Here is a 26003-nt window from a genome sequence, read left to right on the forward strand (position 1 = left end):
GGTTTTCGGCCTTTTGCGGGGGCGGAAAAACAATGGTTTCAGTGTGAGCATGTAGCAGTCAGGATGCAAAATTTGGTGGCTCTAGCTCTTATAGTCTCTGAGAACTAGCCGACAAAGAAGACGGACAGACGGACAGACAGACATGGCTCTACCGACTCGTCTATTGATGCTGATCAAGAATATATATACTTTATGGGGTCTGAAACGTTTCCTTCTGTGCGTTACATACAACCGTTATTCCCCACAAATACAATATACCCTACTTACTCTTCGAGTACCGGGTATAAATAGGTAATTTTGTATATGTGGTCTAAAAATGTAACACATAGAAGGAATAGCTTAGTCGTGATAGCTTTGTCTGTCAGTCCGTCCGTCAGCCCGCCTGACGAGCGCCTAATACTCCGAGAATTATATTCTCGCTAGAGCACCCAAGTTTTGCGAATGTTTGCTCGTTGTTCTGCCTCTTCGCCCTAAATCAATTCAAATCTTTAAATGCTATGTAGCTATGCTATGTTAGCTATGTAAAATCCGATGTATAAGCGGGTGGCGGTTTGACTCGCCAAAACTGTACACTCGGAGGCTTGTATGTGGACGCTGGACACCGGCCGATTTAAATTAGGTTTCCCGGGGCAAGCGGGCTGTGCCTCGGCCGACCAAACCCTTCCCGCCTACTTGTGGGACCAAAATATGCCAAACAATAAGATATGCAACAATAAAAACCGCAAAGGAGCTCAGAGTACCGTCTTCAGATAGGAACCGATGCGGGAACAGGTCCGATAAACCAACCGGCCAGTCCAAATCGTGGTTAAGAGACCATGTCCATATTCCCCTGCAAATCCGACTCCAGGGGCACGCAGTTGGAGATCCAGCCAGACCCCGAACTGCCCAGGCTCCAGCTGTGCCGGTCGCTCAGGTGTCGACTGAGTCGGAAGACATAATCGACAGCTACGAGTCCGACGCGAGCGACCTGGCCATGGCCGACATGGCATTGATGGAGTGGTTTATCCTGCAGATGACATTGTAAGGAAGCATGCGCTGCCCTACTGCTTCACCTAGCCAAGAGGTGAGACAACACAGTCCTCAGTCAGGAGCCCTTGAACCTCGGAAACAGGGTCTACGGTCTGAGGACTCAAGACTACAAGCTTTACGAAGCTGAAAACACAGGTAAAACAAGAACTTTTCTCCTCAATTTCAGTAACGAAGAGAATACGGTAGTTAGCCTCGAAGAGCAGGAGAGCTCGCTAAGGATATGCTCGACATATATGTGACATGACCAGCCAGACCCCTTCTCACGCGACCCTACGCGCCTTAATCGCAGAATGAGAGGCGAAGGCCATCGGCTAGCGATTCAAGCACTAGGCTCAATTTCGTCCCACTTAAAGACTGCGAATAACTGCCGTAGGTCTCTAAACGAGGACGCAGAGCAGTTGGACCAGGGTCAAAATGGGACAGACGCCACCGACGAAATTGCCAGGCCGAGGTACGACTATTACCTCTCCTACCGTAGAGGGAGCAAGTAGCGATGCCCTGCAGGCTTAAACTCACTACATTTTAGAGCGGAAAGCAGACAGACGATGGCAGTAATACAATATCCAGCCGGGTCGCTACATCGATTCGGTTCTCTCCTCAGCTACCGCCTAAACCTAACCTAACCTATGCAAAAACCCTTTTATAACATATATTTTTATACCCGGTACTTGGTTGTATTTGTGCACAAAGTGAATGTATGTAACACACAGAAGGAAACGTTTCCGACCCCATAAAGTATATATATTCTTGATCAGCATCAATAGACGAGTCGATTGAGCCATGTCTGTCTGTCCGTCCGTCTTGTTGAGCGCCTGGATCTCAGAGACCATAAAAGCTAGAGCCACCAAGTTTTGCATCCAAACTTCTGTATGCTCACACTGTTACAAGTGTATTTAAAAAATGAGCCACGCCCCCTTCCGCCACCGCAAAGGGCGAAAATCTCCCAAATCTACAATTTTGAAGATAAAAGAAAACTAAAAACGCCATTCCGTAGGGAAAGGCCATATCTATCAGATCACCAAATTGGGATCCGATTGGATCAATATTATAGCCAGAATGGAGCTTTTGATGTTATTTTTACATTCTCTCATTCACACTCTGCTTCTGCTTCACTCGGCCCCTGCCCCTGCTGACTTTTAACCCACCCCGTCCCGCAGCTTATATTTGTTTTTTTTTGTGTGCGGGCGCTGCCTCTGCCGCGAGTCTGCAGTGTGTGGGTCTAGGGAGGGCGGCGAGCTAAAGGAGCGTGTTGGTGTGAGTAGTGTTGTAGATGTATATGAGAGATGAAGAAAAAATGTTAAATTTGACAAAACACCGCTAAGGTGCAGAAGTAGTACTGAGTGCCGGGTATAAAAGTTGTGACGCGTAAGAAGCGTCTCACACATCCCTTCTCGTTTTTTTAAGTCTTTCCGACAAGCAATTTGTATGACCGGTACTCGAAGAGTAAATAGGGTATATTCTATTTGTTGTGAAAAGGGGATATACATATCTATGCATGTAGCGCCAGAGGGAAATGTTTTCGACCCCATAAAGAATTGATCAGCATCAATAGCCGGAGTCGATATAGCCATCCCGTCCAGCAGCTTTTCTTGTGCTTTTTTCTTGTTTTTATTCTTTCTAGCTCGCACCCTCTGCCTCATGAAGTGGGCGTCACATGGGTAGGGTGGCGAGCTAAAAGAGCGTGTTGGCGGGAGAATAGATGTAGATGTAAATTACAGATGTCGAAACAAATTTAAAATGTAAAATTAGTGGATACGACCTGTTAAGATGTGGGGATCTCTAAAGTACATACTTAGATGGGTGCACTAAATTTCAAGAAAAGTTCGTCTCTGCAATAATGGTATTACCTTGTATTCTATGAACTCAAAATTAGTTAAAAGTTTAGTTTAAAAGAAATGTCCCAAGCATTCATCGTCCCATATATTTTTTATTTTTAGATTCTTTACTATTTAATGTACAGTATATTTTACAATTAACTTTTTAAGACATTCTTAAATTAAACATTTATTAATTCGGTTAATTTTGATTTTAAAAACAGCAACCATGCGTAGACAATTAAACTTTTTTGAAGGGCAATACGGATTTTATTGCTGACATTCAAAAATATATTTATTTTGATTTATAATTGTATAATTTCTGTTAAAATTATTTAATTATTGTCACGGAACTCACAACTTAATTTATTGTCAGTATCAATAAAAGCATGTATGTATGTATAAAACATGCTTACGTATTTTTAATGAGTATAAGTGGTTATATACAAGCATTTTTTTACCATAACGCAAATAAATTGGGTTTCGTGACCCAAATAACGTATATTTTTATATTATTATTTAATTTAACATTTTGGTATTTAATTACTATTTTACAAGTCACGGTACAAAATATAAGTACATACATACATACATGTGTACGTTGCTTATGTGACTAAATATCCATTGAAATAATAGGCATCTTCCAATTGAAAGAATGTGTTTGTAAAGTCCGATATGTTACATAAGTGTCAATGTGTCATTTGTCATATGTATGTACATATAGAAATATAATAATTGGGTATGATTTTGTTCGCATAATTATGATTATTTTCCTGTCAAGCCTTTTAAATGTTACGTTATAATGCTGATTGTAGGTTTTGTAGTCAACGCATTTTCTTACATGAAATATATTTTTTATAATTTTCAAAAAAGTTTGTCTTTTTGTTTTTTATATATCGTGATATGTTTTCCACAACTAATTAGTAAAGTTTTTGTTTTGTATTATCCTCATGTAGGTACTTCGGTGTGAGTCACTAATGTTATATTTTAATTTGGCTCTTTACATGTTTATGATTGTAAGCAACTTGATGATATGATAAGCCCTGGACTCTGCCTTAATGCCATCATAACTATACTGTATGAGTGTTGATTGTTTTGTGTTGGAAGCATTTGGCTATTTCCAAACCTCATCCTCTTATTGTATACAAGATAGTAGGTATGTATGTATGTATGTATATTTATCCGTTCATATGCATGGACATCAATAATATACATATGTATGTATGTACATACATACATATAAATGTACGAACATAAGAAAAAACAAATAAAACTTAAATTCGCTTGATGTTGTGCATTATCTCACTATTTTACTCAAATTGACTATACTTTTCAATGCACACTTTGCATGATTAATATTTATGCATATCTGAAGATTTGTTTGTTGACGTAAAGAAATATGAGTATGATTAAACTAAACAAGGATTTGTTGGTAAGTCTACGATTTTAACTTAATGATGTTGTGTACTGATAACAAACTACAATTACACAATTTTAGAATAAATTTAAACATAATGATAGGTTTTTTTTCTAGTTAATGCTAACCATAAGGAACTTTAATTAAATACAATAAAAAAAAGATTCGTAAATAGTGTGCATATTCGATATACATACATATGTAAGTTAAGTTCGAAATTAAATTGCTAAGTTTTTTCACTAATAACTGACGTATTCGGAGAATTCGTTTTGAAATGGTTCACTTTTCTGTATTTGTTGGGTTAAGAATTGTAACTGAATGTCATTCACTAAGTCAGATAAATAGTTGACATAACTAGACTTAGAGTGAAGGCCGAGTAAATCCACTTGGTTAATATTGTTTCCATTGGAGTCTATTTGATCTTTTTGTAGTTCTGTAGGTGGTGAGCTTTTCAATGGCCATGTCATCAATCCTCGTATAAAACGTTGGAAGTGCTCATTGGGTGTTTGCTTAGAAATAGGTTAAGGTATAAGTACAACTTTTTTTAAAGCCTCAGAATATCGAAATTCCAAGTGCTAATCTAACCGGCTGGGCCGGCTGGAAGACTTCATTTTGGGAGGCGAGAGACAGACAAAACAGTAGGCTAAGTTTAATGTCAGACGACCAACATCCCCATAGTTTTAGTTATTTTATTTTATTTAAAGTAATTTAGAAATGTTTTTTTTTTACCATAAAGAAAAACATTTATTTAAACTAAGTTGAATTGACGATTTACCTCTTTTAGCAAGGACCGATTTCGTTCTCTGAAGTGGGACGGTCGAACAGGGTAGGTCCTTGGAATTCCAATAACAGAATGATCTCTATCTGGTAAATCACTTGAAAATAAGCTTGTAGCAGGGATTTGGATGCGGGATCCGCGGCCTGATTGAGCTGTAGCATAATTTCCAGGGAAAGTACTATCGGTTTCCTTATGGGCTTGTCTAGCATTACCATTGTACAGAGCGACATTAGTATTACCAATTCGACGTGTGGTTGCTCGGACGCGATGTCTATGTTCGTTTTTATTATTTTTGTTGTTTTCAAGGGGTTGCCCGCTTAAAATTGACATGCGATTATTGTTGCTATATTGGTAGCTGCCTCCGTCTGGACTTCGATTTTCATCCATTAGAATAGAATCAGAGGGACTAATGGGTTGGGGCTTGTAAGACGACTGAATGCTGTTAGAACAAAAAATTGCATTAAAAGAATTAACCCAATTGCAAAAGTTCGATTTAGTACTGCGATTTGGTTCTTACTTTTGACCGTTAGCAATTTCTTTAAGAGCGGCTGCTCGTGCCGCTAACTCCTCATCTCGCCGTTGCTGCGTTAGCTCCTTAGCACGTTCCGTCCATATTAGCTCTTTAAGTTTCTGAAAGCTGCCCTGTACAGCAACTGAGTTTTGGTTTCCATTCAAACTAGCTCCTGTAACGTTGGGAACTCCCATGTATCTATTTTTACTTGACCTACGTGTGCCTGCATTTTGCTGACGCCCTTCAGCCCCATAGAATCGAGGTTGGACTGGACTGCTACTGCCACTTGATCCGAAGTCTACAAATCGCTGACGCTGCTCAAAGGTCATACGTTGCGGTGTAATAGGTTCTCGGCTTACGACACGACCAAACACAGGGGACCGTGCACGTTCTCTTGCACCCATCCGAATTCTAATTTTTGATTGATAAAAACAAGAAAAATCAGCTTCGTATTGCATATTTAAGTTACCATGTCTACTAAGTTAAATTAACTGAAGAAAACATATCCGATAAGTGAAAAAATTAAATACATCTAGTGTAAATAAATGAAAACAGCTCACCAATTGAAAATATTTTTTTGTTGAAATATGAGTTTTTTATTAGTAAGATAAGTACTTACGATCCCAGAACTCGTGAATTTGAATAAAGGGGATCCCAAACATTATATGTAAAGGGATCACGATATGTTGGTATTTCGTTTGTAATTTCCGCAGCTCGAGATTGCCTTTTTGAAAATCTGTTGTATGTACGTGCAAGGTAAGCAATTTCGATTGTCAGAAGTTGAGTTTCTGTCAATTTAACTTACATCCACATGGCACGAAGCTGTTCGCATGTTGGCTCTTGTGAGCTCAGCGAAAATGTTTTTGGTACAAACACTTCCCCGACCTCCCTCACTCCGCCGGAACTCACTAAGTCTGACGTATCTTCACTTTTGATCCCGTTGTTATTATTCCCATTTCTCTGCGAAGGATATTCGCGACCACGTCCACCTATGTAGTTTCCATTTCCATGTTTTAGGCTTATCAGGATCACCAATATATCAATTTGTATATACTTCATCTGCAAGGTTAAATTTATAGGTTTTAGTCCACTTTGTAGTTTTATCGACCAATGGTCAACTGATAGAAAGGCAGGTGCATATTATTTCTACAGTTAAAGCTCTATACTATTTCTCAAGCATTTAATATTATTTTTTAGCTGCCTTAGCTATGAACTGTGTATTGATCTGCGCAACGGTAATGCTAACTCAAAGCTAAGGTCCGGAGTTTTCTTAGAATCCTGTCTGGGGCTAGAGGTGACGTGAAGATAGATGGACTTTCAAATGCTAGGGTTTGGTTTCCCCGAAGTTGCGTGTCGCTAGCGGTCACAGCAAAGTCATGGCATTTGGTGCGTAAAAAATTGATCAAAACTTTAACTCCAAAAGAAGATACCTATCCGTATGTGAGGAAAATAGTAGGTTCCTCATCTAAAATGATTAGCATTGCTTTAAAACATGTATCCAACAAGAAACTCGTGAAAGAATTGGCGCAATATCCAATTTGGTGATCTGATAGATATGGTCATTCCCTACGGAATGGCGTTTTTCGTTTTCTTTTATCTTCAAAATTGTAGGTTTGGGAGGTTTCCGCCCTTTTGCGGGGGCGGGGCTCATTTGTTAAATACACTTGTAACAGTGTGAGCATACAAAATTCTGGATGCAAAATTTGGTGGCTCTAGCTTTTATGGTTTCTGAGATCCAGGCGCTCAACAAGACGGACGGACTGACGGACGGACAGACAATCATGTCTCTATCGACTCGGCTATTGATGCTGATCAAGAATATATATACTTTATGGGGTCGGAAACGTTTCCTTCTGCGCGTTACATACAACCGTTATTCGCACAAATACTCTTCGAGTATCGGGTATACAAATTTCCGAAAATAAGCAAAGCTAGATTTAGCTTAAAAGAATATAAATTAAGTTTTCGAAGTCTGAGAAAAAATCCAGTTTAGCAAAGACACCATGGGGCAAAGTTAATACAAGGTAGAAAAAACACTGGACTTGGCCCAAATAAATATGGATATATTTACTTAGAGGGAGCCAAATTTTTTTTTTGTGATTTAGAAACGTTAGATCTTATGTAAAACGACTACCAAATAAAAAACACAACCCTTTGACACATACTTAGATCTAATAACCATGCTGAGAGAAGAATCATGGTATGTGCATTCCTTTCGTATTATGGAGGTGGTAAAGTACCCGTGCTGGAATCGATGATGATTCAACATGGCCTTGTTATTATATAATAAAACAATGCCTTATATGCAATAGAAAATGCCGCTGAGTTGTGTCTTCTCATCAGGGAAATTACCCAAAACAGAGAGAGCAATAGAGAGCTGTAAGGGGTTTTAAAACAGTGACTTTTATGCAATGTTTTCTCTCGCTCAGTCCGCAGATATAAACTATGGAGAAAATCTTTTAGGAACAGTTAAAGAATATGTTTCTTATACGAAATCAAAGAAAAAGCTTAATATTTGGGGGTCCTGCCAGATTTGTGGAGATGAGTCCCTCAGGAAAGACGCCAAAATAGGGTTACATTTTATGACAGAACTCTCAGCCTTTTTTTGCTGCCAAAAACTTTCAAACAAATTATTAACCTTTGAATACAATTAAAGTAAACTATAGTACTGAACAATTGTGGAAATTTTTGTAAAATTTGACGTTTTTTAGCTTTTATGAAACTGGTGCTATTTTCCTTCCAAATATTTCCAACTAAAGCCATCAAAGCATACCATCCTTCTCGGATAAGTTGAATTAAGCCTCAAAGTTGATATAATAGTTTTAAAACCCTTCATTAGAACCATTGCTTTAACAAAATATCTCAAAGAAAAAAGTTATTTTGCTGTATATGTTATTTTACCTTAAATATTGAAGAAAATATATAATTTAATACGCACCAAGAGCCGGTTACAATGCATCTTAGTAATGTCTCTTTTAAAATCCGAAAGATATTATAATATCAGACTTCAACTGAGTTCGATTTTGCATCGGATTGATATGTATTTAAATATTTAGTTGTATCTATTGAATTGGAGAAAAATAGTAATTCATATCAGAATATGAACGCAATTTGAAATTTTCTGTTATTATAGCATGCAAATAGCTCTAAAATTGTTAAATTTTGAAATGCCGTATAAAGTAAGTTACACCAGTACTGAGTTGACGTGTTAAATTTAAGATATGTGTGCATTGTGCCATTTTACACACGTTAATATTAAAAAATATAATAACATAATAATAAAATATATTAATTACAGTAGAATTTCTCAGGTGATATACAAATTTAAGAATTCATTGAATAATATTTATATTTCCTCGTCTAATATCTGAAACTCGAATTTGTGGGCGTTCTAATTTGTCAGATTCTACTGTACTTAATATCTATGAAGAGGTAAGAACATAAACATGTCTGTCACGGTGTTTGTGGTTGAACTTGTCCCAAATGGCTTGACTGCCATTTCACGAAGAACCTTCCATTTGGTTTCTACTCGAGTCGCACAAATCGCTTTGAAGGCATCCCAAGAATCTATCAATCAAATGCGTGCGGACCCAGCGGAAAGACGAACAACCAGGTTTTTACATGCACATTTCTGCTGAAATGCATTTGATTCTTCGATGAAAACAAAAGGGTTAGCTTTACTGAAGCACGTATACAAAGAATGTGCCACGATTATAACCGTCTTGCATGCCAAAATTATCACGGATCCGTTGCGTCAGCGAGAAAGTCAAAAAGCATCAACCTGATTATAAGGATAGCCGTGATGGGTCAGTAAGTAATTTGAAAAAGAAAAACGAGAAGGGACGATACGCTTCTTACACGTCTCAACTTGTATACCTGGCACTCAACTACATCTGTACCATAGCGGTTTTTTAAAATTGTATATATTTTCTTCATCTGTAATCTACATCTACATCACTTCCCACGCAATTCCCTACGGAATGGCGTTTTTAGTTTTTTTTATCTTCAAAATTGTAGGTTTGGGAGGTTTTCGCCCTTTGCGGGGACGGACAGACAGACATGGCTCGATCGACTCGGCTTTTGATGCTGATCAAGAATATATGGGGTCGGAAACGTTTCCTTCTGTGCGTTACATACATCCACTTTGTACACAAATACAATATACCTTATTTACTTTTAGAATACCGGGTATAAAAATGTATGCCAAAAAATAATCCATTTCAATTTCAGTCCATAGATTATATGTAGATGAGTAGAAGCTCATAGAACAAAGATACCCTTGATAACGAATCGAAAATAAATGCATGGAAGTGTGATAAATCTAATAGTCCAGTGAAATGCACAAAATTGCTAGGAGTCCGCAGTGCCGTAGAAAGTGCCACTAATTCATTTGTGATACCACGTAAGACCACCTTCAGAATCTATAGAGTTCCAGACAAGTGACGTTTTAAAAACATCAGAGAGCATCTAAACACTTAAAAACTCCAGCTTTTAACCTAGGCACTCCACAAATTACACTACTCGACAAAAACGAACTTTTTTTCCTAAAGGAACCAAACCGACTATTTCTAATAGTTCAGGCATTAAATTTGTTTAGTAAATTATGTTTTTATTCTACCTTAGAACTTTTTTTTAACGAATTTTTAAAGTCTGTTTTTTTGTTTTTGTTTTTTCAGAGGTAGCTATTTGTTTATCTGAAAGCAGATTGATGCAGCTAAAAAGAATATTTATCTTAATGGGTTTTAGGAGCTCTTCCATCTAAGACACCTAGACATCCACTACAAAACTATTAAATGTATGCTTATAATTATAACTATTAAACTAAAAAAATTTACATATTTATTAAATTTTGTTTTGTTTGCCTGTTTTGATTCCAAAATTTTAAACAGAATTTATGTGATGATGTTCAAACATGATCAAACACAGCTGTAAAGAATACAAAAAATACATACATATGTAAGTACGTAAAAAGAAAAAAACGATAGAAAAGCTCTCCTCCTCACCAATCAGTCGAAAATGTTCACTTGGTCTCAAAATTTCCTGTCTATCTTTTATATGTATTTATATTGCCTTAAAGGAATTAACCTAAATTCATATGTACATAAATATAAATGTAACGAGCAAAATTTGTATGTGCGTTTAACAGTGCAAGTGCTGTGTGGCTCGAAGATATTAGTAACAGTGCATTGAAAATGTGCAAATGTCCGCTTTAAAAGTTTAATTACTTTTTCCGGTATTTATGGGATTTTCCAATCTTACAATTACTCATAAATAGTAAGTTGCACTTCTCCAACCACTGTCCCATTGCATCTATTATGTGGCGTATATACTCTGGATGGTTATGTTTATGACAACGCCAAGTTTCATAGTCGTACTTCTCCATCCCCAAACTAAAAAAGTATATAATTTTTATCATCCTGTTGTAAGAAACCCGAAAAATCATCGAAAAATATGTCATTAAGGATTAAATTTAGTTAAAGAATATGACTAATAGTGAAAAGAATAGCTATATTACTTTTCCGGTTTGGATATCAGTCTCCGTCTTGCTAAAAAGATACATACATTCATACGTGTTATGTTTCTTGTTTGTATGATATGTTTATTTACTAATGTTCGCCTGATTCTGACCAGTTTTGGGTTTGAATTGTGAATGTATGTATACATATGTAAGTCAGTTGAAATGGACAAGGAAGGGGCCATTATATCATACTGTGTAATATGAAATATTAACAAACGCTTAGGATTAAAACTTGTAAAGCATATTGCATTTTTTTCAAATTGTCTTGACAATTTAAATCTGCTGTTTATTTCTTTGTATATTTGTGAAGTAAGATTTAATTAAAATCGGACCAAAATGTCATATAGCCCGCTTAAAAATACATTTTTATTTGCGTCGGCAGGGCACTGTGACTGCGCGTTCAAGTCGTAAATCACGCTATTTTACAAGATGTTTACATTCCATTTACAAGATTTTATAACTAAAGTATAATTTATAACTGTAGAGCAGAGCTCGGCACAGCCCTTTCTATTGTGCATAGGAAAAGGCTCTGGCGAGACACTGTCGCTCATGTATTGCAATGTTCCGTTTTGCGTGCTGTCTGCGCACACAAACACAAAAACGGCGCGTGAACGTGTGGCGAGCCCTGCTGTAAAGTTTAGCAAGTATTTGCAGCAGCAGCCAAGTATCAGTCCTTATTTACGTTGAACGCAATTTTAGGCACTTATGGACACATGTGTGTACATACTATGATTTTACAGAAGTTACTATAAAAACTGGGATTATCAGTTCTTTCAACGAGTTTGAAATTATTCACCCCTACTCAAAAAGTAGTTTAAAACTCTGTTAACGTTTTATTGTATACAGATAATACTTCAGAGATATCGTGGCGTTGCTCTGTTTAGCTAGAGGAAACGAGAGAAGAAAAAATCATACAAGCGTTGTTGTCGGCAAAGGCTGACAAACGTATTTTAAATTAGGTTGTTAATAATAAATATAAACTGTTACTTTATGGAATCCATTCTATGGCGTTGTACTCTCCCGAGATCTAGCAAATCGAATCCTATCGAAGTAATACATATGTGTATCTGAATGTGTGTTTCTGTATCTGGCTAATTTTATGAATGAAATTTATAGAATATCTTGATATTTAAAGGTATGTACACACATGAACGTAATAAAATCATGCGCAAAAGGTATTTTGCGAAAACAACCTGCTAGCTACAGGATACATACATACATATGTATGAATGGAAATCTGTATATGAAGACACTGGAATTAAATGTGTATACAGATAATTAAAATAATATGCAACATGTATGTACATATGTAAGCATATTTCACTTTATTTAAATATTCTTCACAATTATTAACTTGTTTTGCAATTTAAATATTCTGTAATGTACCTTGCAACGACTTTTCCGACCGTACGCTTGAACAAAACATCCAATTTGAATTGTAAACAGTGTGACCGCGGATTTAGCGATCAAATATACCGCACGACCCTCAAAAAGATACTAAAATATGCCTTCTCATTTTAAAAATATACCGCAAATATACCGTACATCTTATTTCCTTTTTAGCAACTTTGATGTTCTATTTAATATTATTAGCTAGTTAGGGTTTTCAGCGCTAAAGCTATAGTTTATAAATCATCATTAAATTTTCCACAATATAGCTTGATTTTCATGACTTATCTATATTGGGTTGATTGCAAAATAGGGTTAAAACTAAAAAGGTCAACCAAAAAAAATGGTATTAAAAGTTACGTGGGTGGGAATGGGATGTTACGTTATTTGACAATTTGTTGCTGGCCAACCTATAGAATGGTATTACCCTATTTTCTATAATTACAATTAATATTTAATTTTACCAGCTGCTTTTAAACATTAACAATGGCTTTGTCTTAGACTGACGTGCTTTTCACCTTTTCATATGTTTTCTATGTATATATGTACTGTAACCGAATTAGATACATTCTTGGTATCCATAAGTTGCAAATTTTCGTTGAGATGGCTCATCAACATGGATTGATTTGTTTTTGCAATCAGCGGTTTACTGTTACAAGTATATGTGTATTGAGGATTAATATAAGTCCAACAACGCGGGTAACATAATGTAACTGATCCATCTTCAATTCATCCTGATGATGTTGCAGCGTTGTATATCATGATTTCGTGCGTTTGCGCCTTTAAGATCATTCACATCATTTTGAATTTGTTGGAGTTTATCAGATATTATGTGTAGACTGGAAAAGTGAAGAGATGTAGATAACAGATATACATAGAAAAAATGTAATATGTAAAATGTTAAAATCGAGAAATAAACACTATGCTGACTGTTGTGACGAAGCGTTTTAATAATAATAATATTAATAATAATAATATTAATGAAGTGATCATTCTTCTTTTGGTGTCCGTACGACAAGCAATTATTTGTAGAGTTCAAAATTAGAAGTGAAATATATGGTTTTTCTTTTATATTTCCCCAACATACACTGAAGTACCTGGTCGTGCGACCATCCAATTTCGCTGTTGCGATTGAAAACGAAAAAAAAATAATGAAATAATAAATTCAACTCCATAAAAAATAAACATAAAACCATAAAAATATTATAAACGGGTATGGCGTTTGTGAGACGCTTCGTACGCGTCACAAGTTTAATAGTATAGCTTAGTCAGTATATGTATCTGCACTTAGTGGTTTTTTGGAACTGGATATTGCCAGTTTTACATTTTCTCTACGTCTGTCATTTACATTTACATCACTTGTCCGGCCAACACTGCATGAGGCACTAGGACGGGGTGGTGGAGCCACCTGATTTTAATTGGGTGATCTAATGGATATGGTCATTACCTTCGATCTTGTGGTGGCGGAGAGGCCAAGTTTGGAAATAAATCTGTAACAGTGTGATATCCCAGCCACCTGTATGCAAAATTTGGTGGACAGACAGACTCGGCTATTGATGCTGATTAATAACACTACTAGACAAAATCGAACTTTTGCTGAGTTTTTAAGTCAAAATTGCCTAAAAACAAACTCACATAAACCATAATTTTTGCATTTAAAAGCTTAATATTTTTATTAATATATTATATTATAATTATGTTATATATAATTTATTTTGCCAGCTACAGACTGTGACCAGGGGTGAAACCTGCGTTCCATACGCTAACACTTCTCAGTCGGCTGTGCTATTGTATTTGTGCACAAAATTGGATGTATAAAGGGCACAGAAGGAAGCATTTCCGACTCCATAAAGTATTTATATTCTTGATCAGCATCAATAACCGAATCGATACAGCCATGTGTGTCTGTCCGTCCGTCCCTCTGTCCATCCGTCTTGTTGAGCGCCTGGATCTCAGAGACTATCTTTCCCCGAATTTTTCCTACAGGTGGCTGTATGCTCACACTGTTACAAGTGCATTTCAAATTTTCACCCCTTCTGCAATAGCAAATGGCAACAAAACAAAGAAAAGCGATTCCGTAGAAAATAGCTATATCCATAAGATCACCAAATTGGGAGTAAATTGGATCCTTACTACAGACAAAATTAAGAAATTATTTAGAGTGGCTACCCATATCCCCATACCCAACATTGGGTTAGTCAGTACCTGCGGGAAAGAAACAGGAAGAGTCGTTTTTCTATTGATGTGAGTATTATAAATTATATTCATATGTGTGGAAACACGTATAGCAATATCCTTTTCACATTATGCAGTTGGAAAATATAACTCAAAGGGCATCAGTGTTCCTTGAAAACTTTCAAATATACATATGTCTAAGAAGAACTTCTGCAGCCCGAAAGCTAATAAAACTTAAAAATGTCTTGCCAACAACGAAGCTACTGGCGTTCTACGAAATTAATCAAATTATAAATGCCAATAAATGTAATATATTCTCATTAAATTCTAATAATTTTCTTTTAATTTTCCTTTTCTATCTGAGTAATGCCTTGCTTGCAATCGCCAAAGCAGTTTGCGCTCGGCAAGATTTTTTATCGGTTCAATACAAATATCATACCTGATTTTTCTAGCGTTCCCCTTTTTGTGGATCTCAAGCCCAGTAGTCAGACGCGCAAGATATTCTTGCGACAGAATCAGCGATGATTTTCCGATACAAAAAATTAAAATCAACCCTGTTTTTTGTTCGACAGAAAATGCAGATCAGCACAAAATATACCAGAAAGTTAGCGGAAGATAGAATTGGTTTAGTTTATCTTGTGTCGGCAGAATCAAGACACGAGAAATTAAGCAATCCAACAAGCGCTAGATGGCTTGAAAATATCATTAAATGAATACGATGTAAAACTTATTAATGCAGTCGAACGAAAACGGATAATGTGGCTATTATAATTTAGTAATCTAATACTTGGCACACTCCTGCCTGCTTCCGAACAAAATTTTAATTTTTAATTTTCATTTCATATTGTAAACAAACACAAAACAGTGCTCCCAAGTAGCATGCAATGTAATTTTTTGTCGCATTATACTCTTAGCGCGTCTGAGTAATGGGCTATAAAGACCCATGAGAGGTGGAAAATTAAAATTGTTTCCCTCGTTCCCAGGAAATACCGTCAGTTGCTCTTACAGTATTAATCGGTTTTTTTTCGGATCTGAGTACTCTTTTCCAAAAAAGCCAGCCAGCATATCATCCCTAATTTTGTCGACAAAATATTCCTTCAAGGCTTATTTTAAAATGTCGGATAAACATTACCAGGATAGAGTTTGAAAAAGTCATAATTATAATTGCAGTTGCACATCCATAAGCCAGCTTTCTCTTACTTTCAAGATATACTCAAACAAAAGTAATCGACAACGTTGAACTATTAATATTGATTTTTCAATTTTTTGTGTGTGGTGAGATGGATTTTGTCTGATATGTACATATTTACGAACAGAACAACTTATTTTGAATGCGGAAGTTAAAATATCAACAACAGCAAACGCTGTAACGTAATTTGTTATAATAGAAAAATCAGCTTTTAATGTATTCAAACTTATTGTAATTTTATCGAAATAAATCTTTTACAAAATGTGTATCTCATGAATAGACAACATACTGACATAACATAAAGATATAAATACATGTTTTTGCTGTGATTGAATTTATGTGTTCACATACATATGTATGTATATGCATGTACATATACTTATGTATATGAAAACATAAATATGTACATACATTTGCTGTTTGGATGTATATTTGCATGATATGACATGTATGTACATGCAATCATTTTCACCTGACTTCTTGTGCATGTACATATGTTCATATATGTATATATACATCCATACATATAAAGTAATGCGCAAGTAACGGTTCTGTGTTATGTGACATAGTCTATTATATCAATCTTGAATATACATACATATGTATAAATATGAATCCTGAATCCACAAGAATTTTGTTATTTACTGTTTCAGAAAAAAGTTTATTTGATAGGATATCTATAAAACTCTTTAGCCATGCCTTTACACAAAGCATTTGAATGCATCTACATAGGAGTAATGCTATGTGCAGTACTTGCTTCTTTCTTTGCCACGGGGCTTGTGACTTCAAATGAAAACGAGGATGAATATCTAACACAACGAGGTCTGTATAATATACCATACGTAATAATATGTAAATAGTAATTATATATATATACATATCTGTTCAAAGCAATGTCGAAGGAAAATCACAACGCACAGAAGGAAAATATTCTGACCCTATAAAGTATATGTACATACATACATATAAATATATTCTTGATCAGCATCAATAACCGAGTCTATGCCTGTCTGTCCGTTCTTCTGTCTTGTACTCAGAGTACTGAGTACCCGAGTACTCAGAGACTATGTGAGCTACAGTAACTAAATTTTTGCATATGCTGTGATATTGGTTGAGCTACCTCTTACAGTCTCTGATAACTGGGCGGCAAACCAGACGGAAAGGCAGGCAGGGCTCTATCGACTATTGATGCTGATCAATAATATATATATTTTATTATAGGCTTCCTTCTCTGCGTTACGCACCTAAATTCAGTTATACTTATCTAGCGGCATGCGATAGGGGAGGAGCGCTGCGTTTCTGCCTGGGATCCGGCTTAGTGTCGAATGGGCCACTTGATTGTATGGTGATCTTTGCATGTGATCGTCCAAATATGTATATCTGAAATATCATTCAATCTAAGTTATATGTAGATATATATGTACATAAATAAATATACATATCCCAATGTATTTGTCTGGCTATTTCAGAAAATATTCTTGAAAAGTCCTATCATGGACTTATTCGGGAAAACGAAACTCTTGTAGAAATAACACCGTTAATTAAAGTCGATGAAGAAAAAATTTGTAACTTTCGAATTCTTAAAAAGCCATATCATGAGATACCATTTGAGGTGAGTTTAATGTGATTTAACACATACCAACCTGACTGTTAACTTTAATTTCAGATTCAATTAGTCAATAATTTAGGAATTTTAAAGGCACGTCGTACACTAAATTGCGAGAAACGGAAAAGTTATCACTTTGAAATCATAGCTATATATTGCGACGGAACGCCATCGAATACGGCTAATGTTCATATAACTGTTATCGATATTAATGAGTATGCTCCTACATTTCTAGAGCAATCATATGTAACAGAAGTAGATGAGGGGCGACTGTACAATGAAATCATACGCGTCGAAGCTTCCGACAAGGACTGCACCCCTCTTTTTGGAGACGTCTGCAAATATGAAATACTTAACAACGATGAACCTTTTGCTATTGATAATGAAGGCTCAGTAAAAAATACTGAACCCCTTTCTCATAAAGCTTCCCATAACCACATTCTATCTGTAGTTGCCTTTGATTGTGCGATGAAAGAATCAGCGGCTATCATGGTCAGTATAAAAGTGCGTCGTGTGTGTGAAGCAAAATTTATTGGTATACCAGAGCGAATTGATTACACCGTAAGTTCATATATATAATTGTGTCCAGAACTTACATTTATTTTCTTATTAAACTCTTTTCCATTACTAGTCCGGCAGCACTGAGAGCCTACAATTATTCCCTAATACCCGCCTAGATTTGTGTGACATTTCGTGCAACAATGAAGACCTAAGCATACACGCATCTATAGCACTTAAGGTTCGTTTATTTAAAATGGTCTGCATTTGATGTAATTACATACAAATTAAATCAAGTACTCTTACTCGTTTTTCGTCCAGAGTGCATTTTATACCTCTGTTTAAAACTTATTTTTGTTCTTTATGTAGACGAAGCACATATCATTTGGGTGCGATCGTGATATATCCAACTGCACATCAAGCCTAACCATGAAAGATCTTTTACCCCAAGATGCAGAGTGGACAAAGGATTTAAACTACGATGAAGGTGCAGAACCTATATATCATTTTGATGGCTCTGCTGGAGTGGTTGTTCCTGATGCAATTGTGGATCATTACGATTTCTCAATGAGTTCGTTTAGCATTCTTACGATTTTTAGACACAGCAGTCAAAGTTCAACTAACAAACATGTTAAGGAACACATTTTGTGCAATGCTGATGACCACAAAATGAATCGGCACCATATGGCACTTTTTGTTCGCAATTGTCGGCTGATCCTTCTACTCCGAAAGAACTTTAATGAAGGAGATCTTAACATATTCAGTCCGGCCGAGTGGCGTTGGAAAATTCCTCAGGTCTGTGACAACGAATGGCATCACTATGTACTCAATATTGAACAATTCGGCAAGGTTGAGCTTTTTATTGATGGTATACGATTCGAAAGTTCCATTGAGGATAGTCACAGTAATCCGGAGGTAATTGACGATTGGCCGCTGCACGCTGCACATGGAGTAAACACAACTTTAGCCGTCGGGGCTTGCTATCAAAGTTCGGAAAATCGTTTAAAACATGGCTTTAATGGAGATATTTCAGAGGTGAAAATTGCTCTTTATGGTATTCTTACCACGGAAGACATTAAGTGTGGAACAACCTGTGCGGAGCATCTCATGTCGCCTAATGATTTATTAGTTGGTCAGAATAAGATTTCAGAATCGGACTTTCAAATACAGGCCAATGAAGAAATGAACGAAATCTATATTGAAGCACAGACTAAGCATAACATTGAGCAGCTGATGCGTAAAATTCAGTACATCAATATCAAACAAAATCCAACTATAGGGCGTCGTAATATAGAAGTTCGCACATCGCTTATGTGTAATAATCATAGCTCAATTCGTTTGCCGACAATAGAAACTTATATCATGGTTAACGAGCCTATAGGCCAAGTTGGCATAAATGTCGGATCGACATCGGTCAATGATAAAATGGATACGCGTTCAAAAAACAAAGTTAAAAAGATGAAATTGGTATTCCAGAAGAATGGACTAGATCAAGATGTTCTAATGTATACAAGAAAAATCACAATTACTGGTATGTACAATTTTTATCATATATTTCCTTTTTTTGTACAATACTGATATGTATCTCTCAACTGACCGCAAGGTCATGACCGCAGGTATATATGTATATATATATGATGTGAATAGTATTTTTTTGTCTGTCTGTCTGTCCGTCCGTTCTTGGGGTTGAGCGCCTGGATGTCAGAGACTATAAAAGCAACAGAAATCAAATTTATCATCAAGACTACTATGATATCACGCTGTTAAAAGCGATCAGATTGGATCATTATTATAGCCAAAAAATTACGAAATTAATTTCCTAACTTATACTTAAATATGTATGTACATATATACTGACAGAGTCCGGGTACCGGTCAGTCTGTTAAAGTAGCCATACTGATAAAACTACTCGACAAAATCGAGTAAATTTCAAAATCTTTTTTTCCTGAAAAAAGGAACCAAACCAACTGTTTCTGATCGCTTTGGGTCATTATAACCGGTACTCGAAAATTAAATAAAGTATATTGTATTTGTGTGAATAACGGTTGTATGTAACGCACAAAAGGAAGCTTTTTCGACCCCATAAAGTATATATATTCTTGATCAGCATCAATAGCCGAGTCGATAGAGCCATGTCTGTCTGTCCGTCTGTCCGTCCGTCTGTCCGTCCGTCCGTCTGTCCGTCCGTCCGTCTGTCCGTCTTGTTTGTCGGCTAGTTCTCAGAGACTATAAGAGATAGAGCCACCAAATTTTGGCTCCGGACTGCTGTATGCTCACACTGAAACCAGTGTAATTAAAACAATTAGCCCCGTCCCCTTCCGCCCCCGCAAAATGGCGAAAATCTCCCAAATCTACAATTTTGAAGATAAAAGAAAACTATAAACGCCCTTCCGTAGGGAATGACCATATCTATCAGATCACCAAATTGGGATCCGATTGGATCATTATTATAGCCAGAATGAAGAAATTAATTTGCAGTGGCTAAACCCACCCCGTCCCGCAGTTCATATTTGTTTTTTTTTTTGTGTGCGCGCGCTGCCTCTGCCTCTGTCTGCAGTGTGTGGGTCTAGTGAAGGGCGGCGAGCTAAAGGAGCGTGTTGGTGTAAGAAGTGTTGTAGATGTAGATGACAGATGAAGAAAAAATTTAAAATTTGACAAAACACCGGTAAGGTGCAGATGTAGTACTGAGTGCCGGGTAAGAAGCGTCTCACACGTCCCTTCTCGTTTTTTAATGAAGTATGGTTTTATGGCAGAACTTTTTTTTTAAGAAATTCAAAAAAGAACGGATATTTTTTTTAAATTCTTTTTTTAGGGGTAGCGTTTCGTTTTTCATACAAAACTTAAGTAACTTAGATCTGGTTGTAAAGAACATTGCCATTCTGAAAAGTTAATTGATGCATTTCAGTTTGGGAAATATTAAGCTTACAAATGCAAAAATTATTATTTTTTTTTAATTTGAGTTAAAAAAAAATTAATCGAAAAGAAGTATTTACTGTGTTTTTTCAATGTTCTTTTAAAATAATTCTGAAAAAAAGATAATTTCAGACTATTTCTAAGCCTAAGCATATTTGGTAGAAAAAGTTGGCTTGGTTCCTTGAAGGAAGGTGTAATTAAGAGACATATTATTGTCGCCTTGAGGGCTGCCTAGGCTAACCTAACCTAAGTAACTTTGTAATAATTTAGGGCAAAAGTTAACATTTATAGCTACGTAGAAATAATCGGCCAAAACGCAATTTACATATATATTTAATCCATTTCAGGGACTTCTAATAAGTTGGTATCGTATCAGGAAATAAAGTTGGGAGTTCACATTTTGGATAAAATTCACATTGCCACGTCAATTAAGAATAGTAAACAAATTAATGCAAAAGACTACTTAGATTCGTGCAGCGTGGTTGTTTTCCCCTCTTTAAATCCAGATCATGAAGAAATTCAAATAGATGGTGACGAATCTTTGTCATCAACAATGGATATAAAAACCAACATAAATAAGGATGGAGTCGAAATGATGGGAATGGACAGCATTCATAATTATCTGAATGTTTTGCGTTCCCTTATATACAGTAACAAAAAGCCGGCTTATTATCTTAATCGGGTGTTTAAGCTTTCTTGTGGCCAGCTTAGCTCTCAGTTTAAAAGTGCGGAGTACACCCTTACGCTGACTGTCCTTCATCCAAAACAATCGTTATCCAAGACTACAAATGCACCACAGCCAGCGTCCTTGTCGCAAGTAAATAATGCTGGAAATCCCAATACTGCAGCAGCTTATCTCCTGAATGGCGGTGTGACAAAAGAAGACGTCAATCAGGCATCTGGTAGGAATTACAATTTGTCACAAATGGTGATACAAAAAATGAATACCGTTTTCCTGTTTCAGATACTAAAATCTTCTCATATTCACTTTTACACACCAACGATATACAGGAGCCGAAACCACACATACACTCTATTGTTCACAAAGGTTTGTCAATTTCGAACTATAACTAAAAAAAAACGTATAATTTGTAATGTGTGTACTAATACGGTATTTTTTGTTTTAGTTGAAGGCTCTCATCCAACAATGCTGATAATTCTTATTTGTGTTTTTCTGGTTATCTTACTTTGTGGAGTTTCCATTGCTCGGATCAAAAATAACCATAAATATACGGATCGACATCAGCCGTGCCCAAAGGTTTGAATATCTTTAAACTTTTATCATATTAAAAAAATTGTCATATTGTATCAAAAAAAAATTATGAAGTACTTCAACTTATGTACTTTGCAAACTTCTGCTCATAGTCAAAAAAATTCTTCCAAATTATAACTAATACATACATAATTTGGAAGAATTTTCTTTTTGACTACGAGCAGAAGTTTGCAACGTAAGGTACTTCATAATTTTTAGATTTTCTCTATCAAAATTAAGAGCTGCGTTGCCTTTTTGGGCAATTGAGATTTCGCAGTTCGATTTTATTTCAGGCAGTATAAGGGTCGGTTCCCACAATCTCGGAGAGGGATAAAAAATAAAGGAAAAATAGGTACAAAATTGAATACATAAGTTTAGCTAATCAGCTAAAACGAGAAGGGACGTGTGAGTCGCTTCTTCTTTTTATACTCGGTACTCGAAGAGTAAATAGGGTATATTGTATTTGTAGGGAATAACGGTTGTATGTAACGCACAGAAGGAAGCGTTTCCGACCACATAAAGTATATATATTCTTGATCAGCATCAATAGCCGAGTCGATAGAGCCATGTCTGTCTGTCCGTCTTGTTTCTCGGCTAGTTCTCAGGGACTATAAGAGCCAGAGCCACCAAATTTTGGCTCCGGACTGCTGTATGCTCACACTGAAACCAGTGTATTTCAAAAATGAGCCACGACCCCTTCCGCCCCCGAAAAAGGGAGAAAACCGTATTGGTCCGTATTGATCAGGTACAAATGTAACTTAAAATTTTGAACTCAAAAAAGAGTTGTTTGCCGAACGAACATAAAATATATTGAGACGCTTCTTCTTACGCGTCACAACTTTTATACCCGGTACTCAGTACCTTAGCGGTTTTTTGTCAAATTTTACATACATCTGTCATCTGTTTTTACATCTGTCATCTACATTTAGATAACTTCTCACGCCAACACACTCTTAACGCTCGCCCCCCTCCCGTAGAGCCGCACACTGCAGAGGCAGAGGCCGCACACTGCAGAAGCAGAGTGTGAATGAGAGAATGTGAAAAAAACAACAAAAGCTGCTGGACGGGGTGGGTTTAGCCACTTTAGCCACTGCAAATAAACTTCCTCATTCTGTCTATAGTAATGATTCAATCTTATCCCAATTCGGTGATCTGATATATATGATTATTCCCTACGGAATCGCGTTTTTAGTTTTCTTTTATCTTTAAAACTGTGGATAAGGAAGGAGGCAAGGTTAATTATACCCAGTACTCAAGAGTAAATAGGGTATATTGTATTTGTGGGGAATAACGGTTGTATGTAACGCACAGAAGGAAACGCTTCCGACCCCATAAAGTATATATATTCTTGATCAGCATCAATAGACGAGTCGATAGAGAAATGTCTGTCTGTCTGTCTGTCTGTCCGACCGTCAGTCTGTCCGTCTTGTTTGTCGGCTAGTTATCAGAGACTATAAGAGCTAGAGCCACCAAATTTTGCATCCAGGCTGCTATATGCTCACACTGAAACCAGTGTATTTAAAAATTAGCCCCGCCCCCGCAAAAGGGCGAAAACCTCAAAATCTACAATTATGAAGATAAAAGAAAACTAAAAACGCCATTTCGTAGGGAATGCCCATATATATCAGATCACCAAATTGGGATCCGATTGGATCAGTATTATGGCCACAATAAAGAAATTAATTTGCAGTGGCTAAACCAACCCCGTCCCGATTTCTCAATATTAAAATATTCATACACCGTATGTTCAGTATATTCATATACTGCTTGGCGAAACCCCATCGTAGCTGTTCCCTTCAACAGTCACGATAAAGTTGTAATCTTAAGCAATCCGCACTCATAATGGCTCAATCCGCCGCTACTGCCGCGCTGTCTAAACTCTTAATGGCCACAGACAATTGTATTTTTCGGAGAGTTAATAAAAGTTCCAGATCTGTGTTATCAAAAATAAAAGAGGAGGAGGCGACACGACTCGTTAGTGTCACAACTTTTATGCCCGGTACATTCATATGTAACCGGTTATTAAAAAAAAGGATACAGGCAGAGAATTGTAAAGAATGAATTTTGATTGTATTATTCCAATCAAATTATTAAGGGAAATAGTTTTCTTGGGATACCTCTTTTCATACATTTTGTTTTAGATCGCTGATGACGGCTTGATCTGGGATGACTCTGCATTGACTATAACCATAAATCCAATGCAAACATACGCTGTTTCTGAAGATAGCTCTGACTCGGAGAACTCTGATTCTGAAGACGACGAAGGTAAATTATTTTTAACTGATATAGTGCACACTTCTTACCCCTCTGTTTTTTAGCTTTGAAAGATGGATTCTCTCATATCAATCAACTGGAATGGGACAACACCAATATATTTTCAACAGCTAATTAAATGATATTTCGAATGATGGAATTTAAAATGTATAAATGTGCTTTTAAAATCTTAAATACAGAATTAACAAATATCTAACAGCTTCTTTAGATTATACTATGTGAATTCACTTACGCGTACATAAAAACATACATTTGTATATTTATTTTCATAAGCAAACAATCGAATATTGTTTGTGCTAAAAATGTATGCATGTATGTATAGAAACTAAGTCAATGGATATCGATGTGTGCAAGAAGCGAGTATATTATATTTATGTTGGCGCAAATACAAATTATTAATAAGGAATAGTACAATTATAAATGTAACCAGCATTGCTAGAGCCATACTAAAGGCATCGGCCATAAATATATGCAAACCATAAAACTATACCATTTAAATAAGACCTAAATGCTTGATTTGTATACCCTTGATTGTATACCCAAAAGGATGTAACATTAATAAACAAGCCTTAATAAACCGTAACCACATTCGGTATCGAATGCATAGAAGGAGGTTTCTCCGTCCCCATAATTTAAGGTTCATGAGCTACCATTTTATTATGAAATGCTGCGATGGAAATCAAAGGCCAAATCACTAGACTCATTATTTTATGACAACCGCTGCAACTTGCTGTTAACGTTATCATTATAAATCTAAAAAAAAAAAATATATATATATATATATATAAGGAAACTTACCGATAAATAAGAAACTTAATTAAATTTTCCTACCTTAGACATGCATTGAAATGATGTTTCAAATATAATGTTGTATTTAGCCGGATATTTTAAACATCATATTTTTACAAAAAGCATTTATTTATTATTTATTTTTTGTAACGTTGCCATTAATTTTTTGTAAATTGTTATTCGTTAAATAAACATTTATTTTAAGGTTGGTTTTTAAATATTTTGATGTAGTGTTATGATGGAGTAGAGTTGTAATGTGAAGTTTATTAAATGTAAATGGTAACGAAAACCTAGGAATGCCAGCGAACATATTAGAAAAATATGGTTGGAAAATATAATTAAAATTAACTTCACTATATTTTACAAACCGCAGAGAGATAGAGGTTCAATTTTGACGTTCTAGAACAGATTCAATTAGATTATATTTACTTTCGATTATTATCAATGAAGCCATCTTAAGGAACTGTACAGCTCGGAAATGTTTTTCTTTCTATAACATGTTAAAACATTAAACATATAATTCAATTAGAAGTTAAATTAAAAAGTTTAGAACACACGATCATTCATAGCCCTATTCGAAATTTGAAATACACATATGCTTTTTCCAGTATTGAGGCAGTGCAGTTTGAGAGCTTAATATTCGTCCATGCCAATTAGATATGCATCTGCATTGTAACTCAGCTCCATACAAATGCTTCACGTTAATCTAATGTAAGTACAGATATTTTTTAAATAGCTTATCTAATCCAGTAAAATGTATTAAACATTCGCAGGTTCAATAGGTTCACAAACATCTGTAAAAATGTACGCTTAACTACACAAAAATAAAATAAAGCTAAAAAAAACACAAA

At 35.9% G+C, this 26003-nt stretch overlaps 2 protein-coding genes and 1 long non-coding RNA gene across 5 annotated transcripts; 2 read left to right on the forward strand and 1 right to left on the reverse strand.

Annotated features, from left to right (window-relative positions):
• Positions 1–3448: 3448 nt before the first annotated feature.
• On the reverse strand, positions 3449–8611 carry LOC117590574. Its single transcript, XM_034283317.1, has 6 exons — positions 8488–8611; positions 6355–6608; positions 6169–6285; positions 5556–5960; positions 5036–5477; positions 3449–4769 (listed from the first exon to the last, which is right to left on the reverse strand). Exons 1-6 carry the CDS (start codon positions 8506–8508, stop codon positions 4500–4502), a joined length of 1509 nt encoding a protein of 502 aa, XP_034139208.1. The 5' UTR covers positions 8509–8611; the 3' UTR covers positions 3449–4499.
• A 7085-nt stretch (positions 8612–15696) lies between these two features.
• Positions 15697–25118, forward strand: LOC117590573 (calsyntenin-1). 3 transcript variants are annotated; one of them, XM_034283316.1, is made up of 12 exons: positions 15697–15906; positions 16474–16642; positions 17290–17432; positions 17487–17987; positions 18058–18165; positions 18294–19337; positions 19401–19455; positions 21185–21739; positions 21802–21885; positions 21965–22095; positions 24231–24354; positions 24408–25118. In XM_034283316.1, the coding sequence occupies exons 2-12, from the start codon at positions 16516–16518 to the stop codon at positions 24479–24481; spliced, it is 2946 nt and encodes a 981-aa protein (XP_034139207.1). In that variant the 5' UTR covers positions 15697–15906; positions 16474–16515; the 3' UTR covers positions 24482–25118. The 3 variants fall into 3 exon arrangements, with proteins under 3 accessions (XP_034139207.1, XP_034139205.1, XP_034139206.1); XM_034283314.1 differs by having other exon boundaries at positions 16475–16642; positions 18294–19455; XM_034283315.1 differs by having other exon boundaries at positions 15697–15854; positions 18294–19455.
• A 163-nt stretch (positions 25119–25281) lies between these two features.
• On the forward strand, positions 25282–26003 carry LOC117590576. Its single transcript, XR_004574306.1, has 2 exons — positions 25282–25863; positions 25926–26003. It is a non-coding gene; the product is annotated as an uncharacterized LOC117590576 (long non-coding RNA).

The sequence above is a fragment of the Drosophila guanche genome, unplaced genomic scaffold (genome assembly GCF_900245975.1).
Source record: "Drosophila guanche unplaced genomic scaffold, DGUA_6, whole genome shotgun sequence".
Taxonomy (NCBI): Eukaryota; Metazoa; Arthropoda; class Insecta; order Diptera; family Drosophilidae; genus Drosophila; species Drosophila guanche.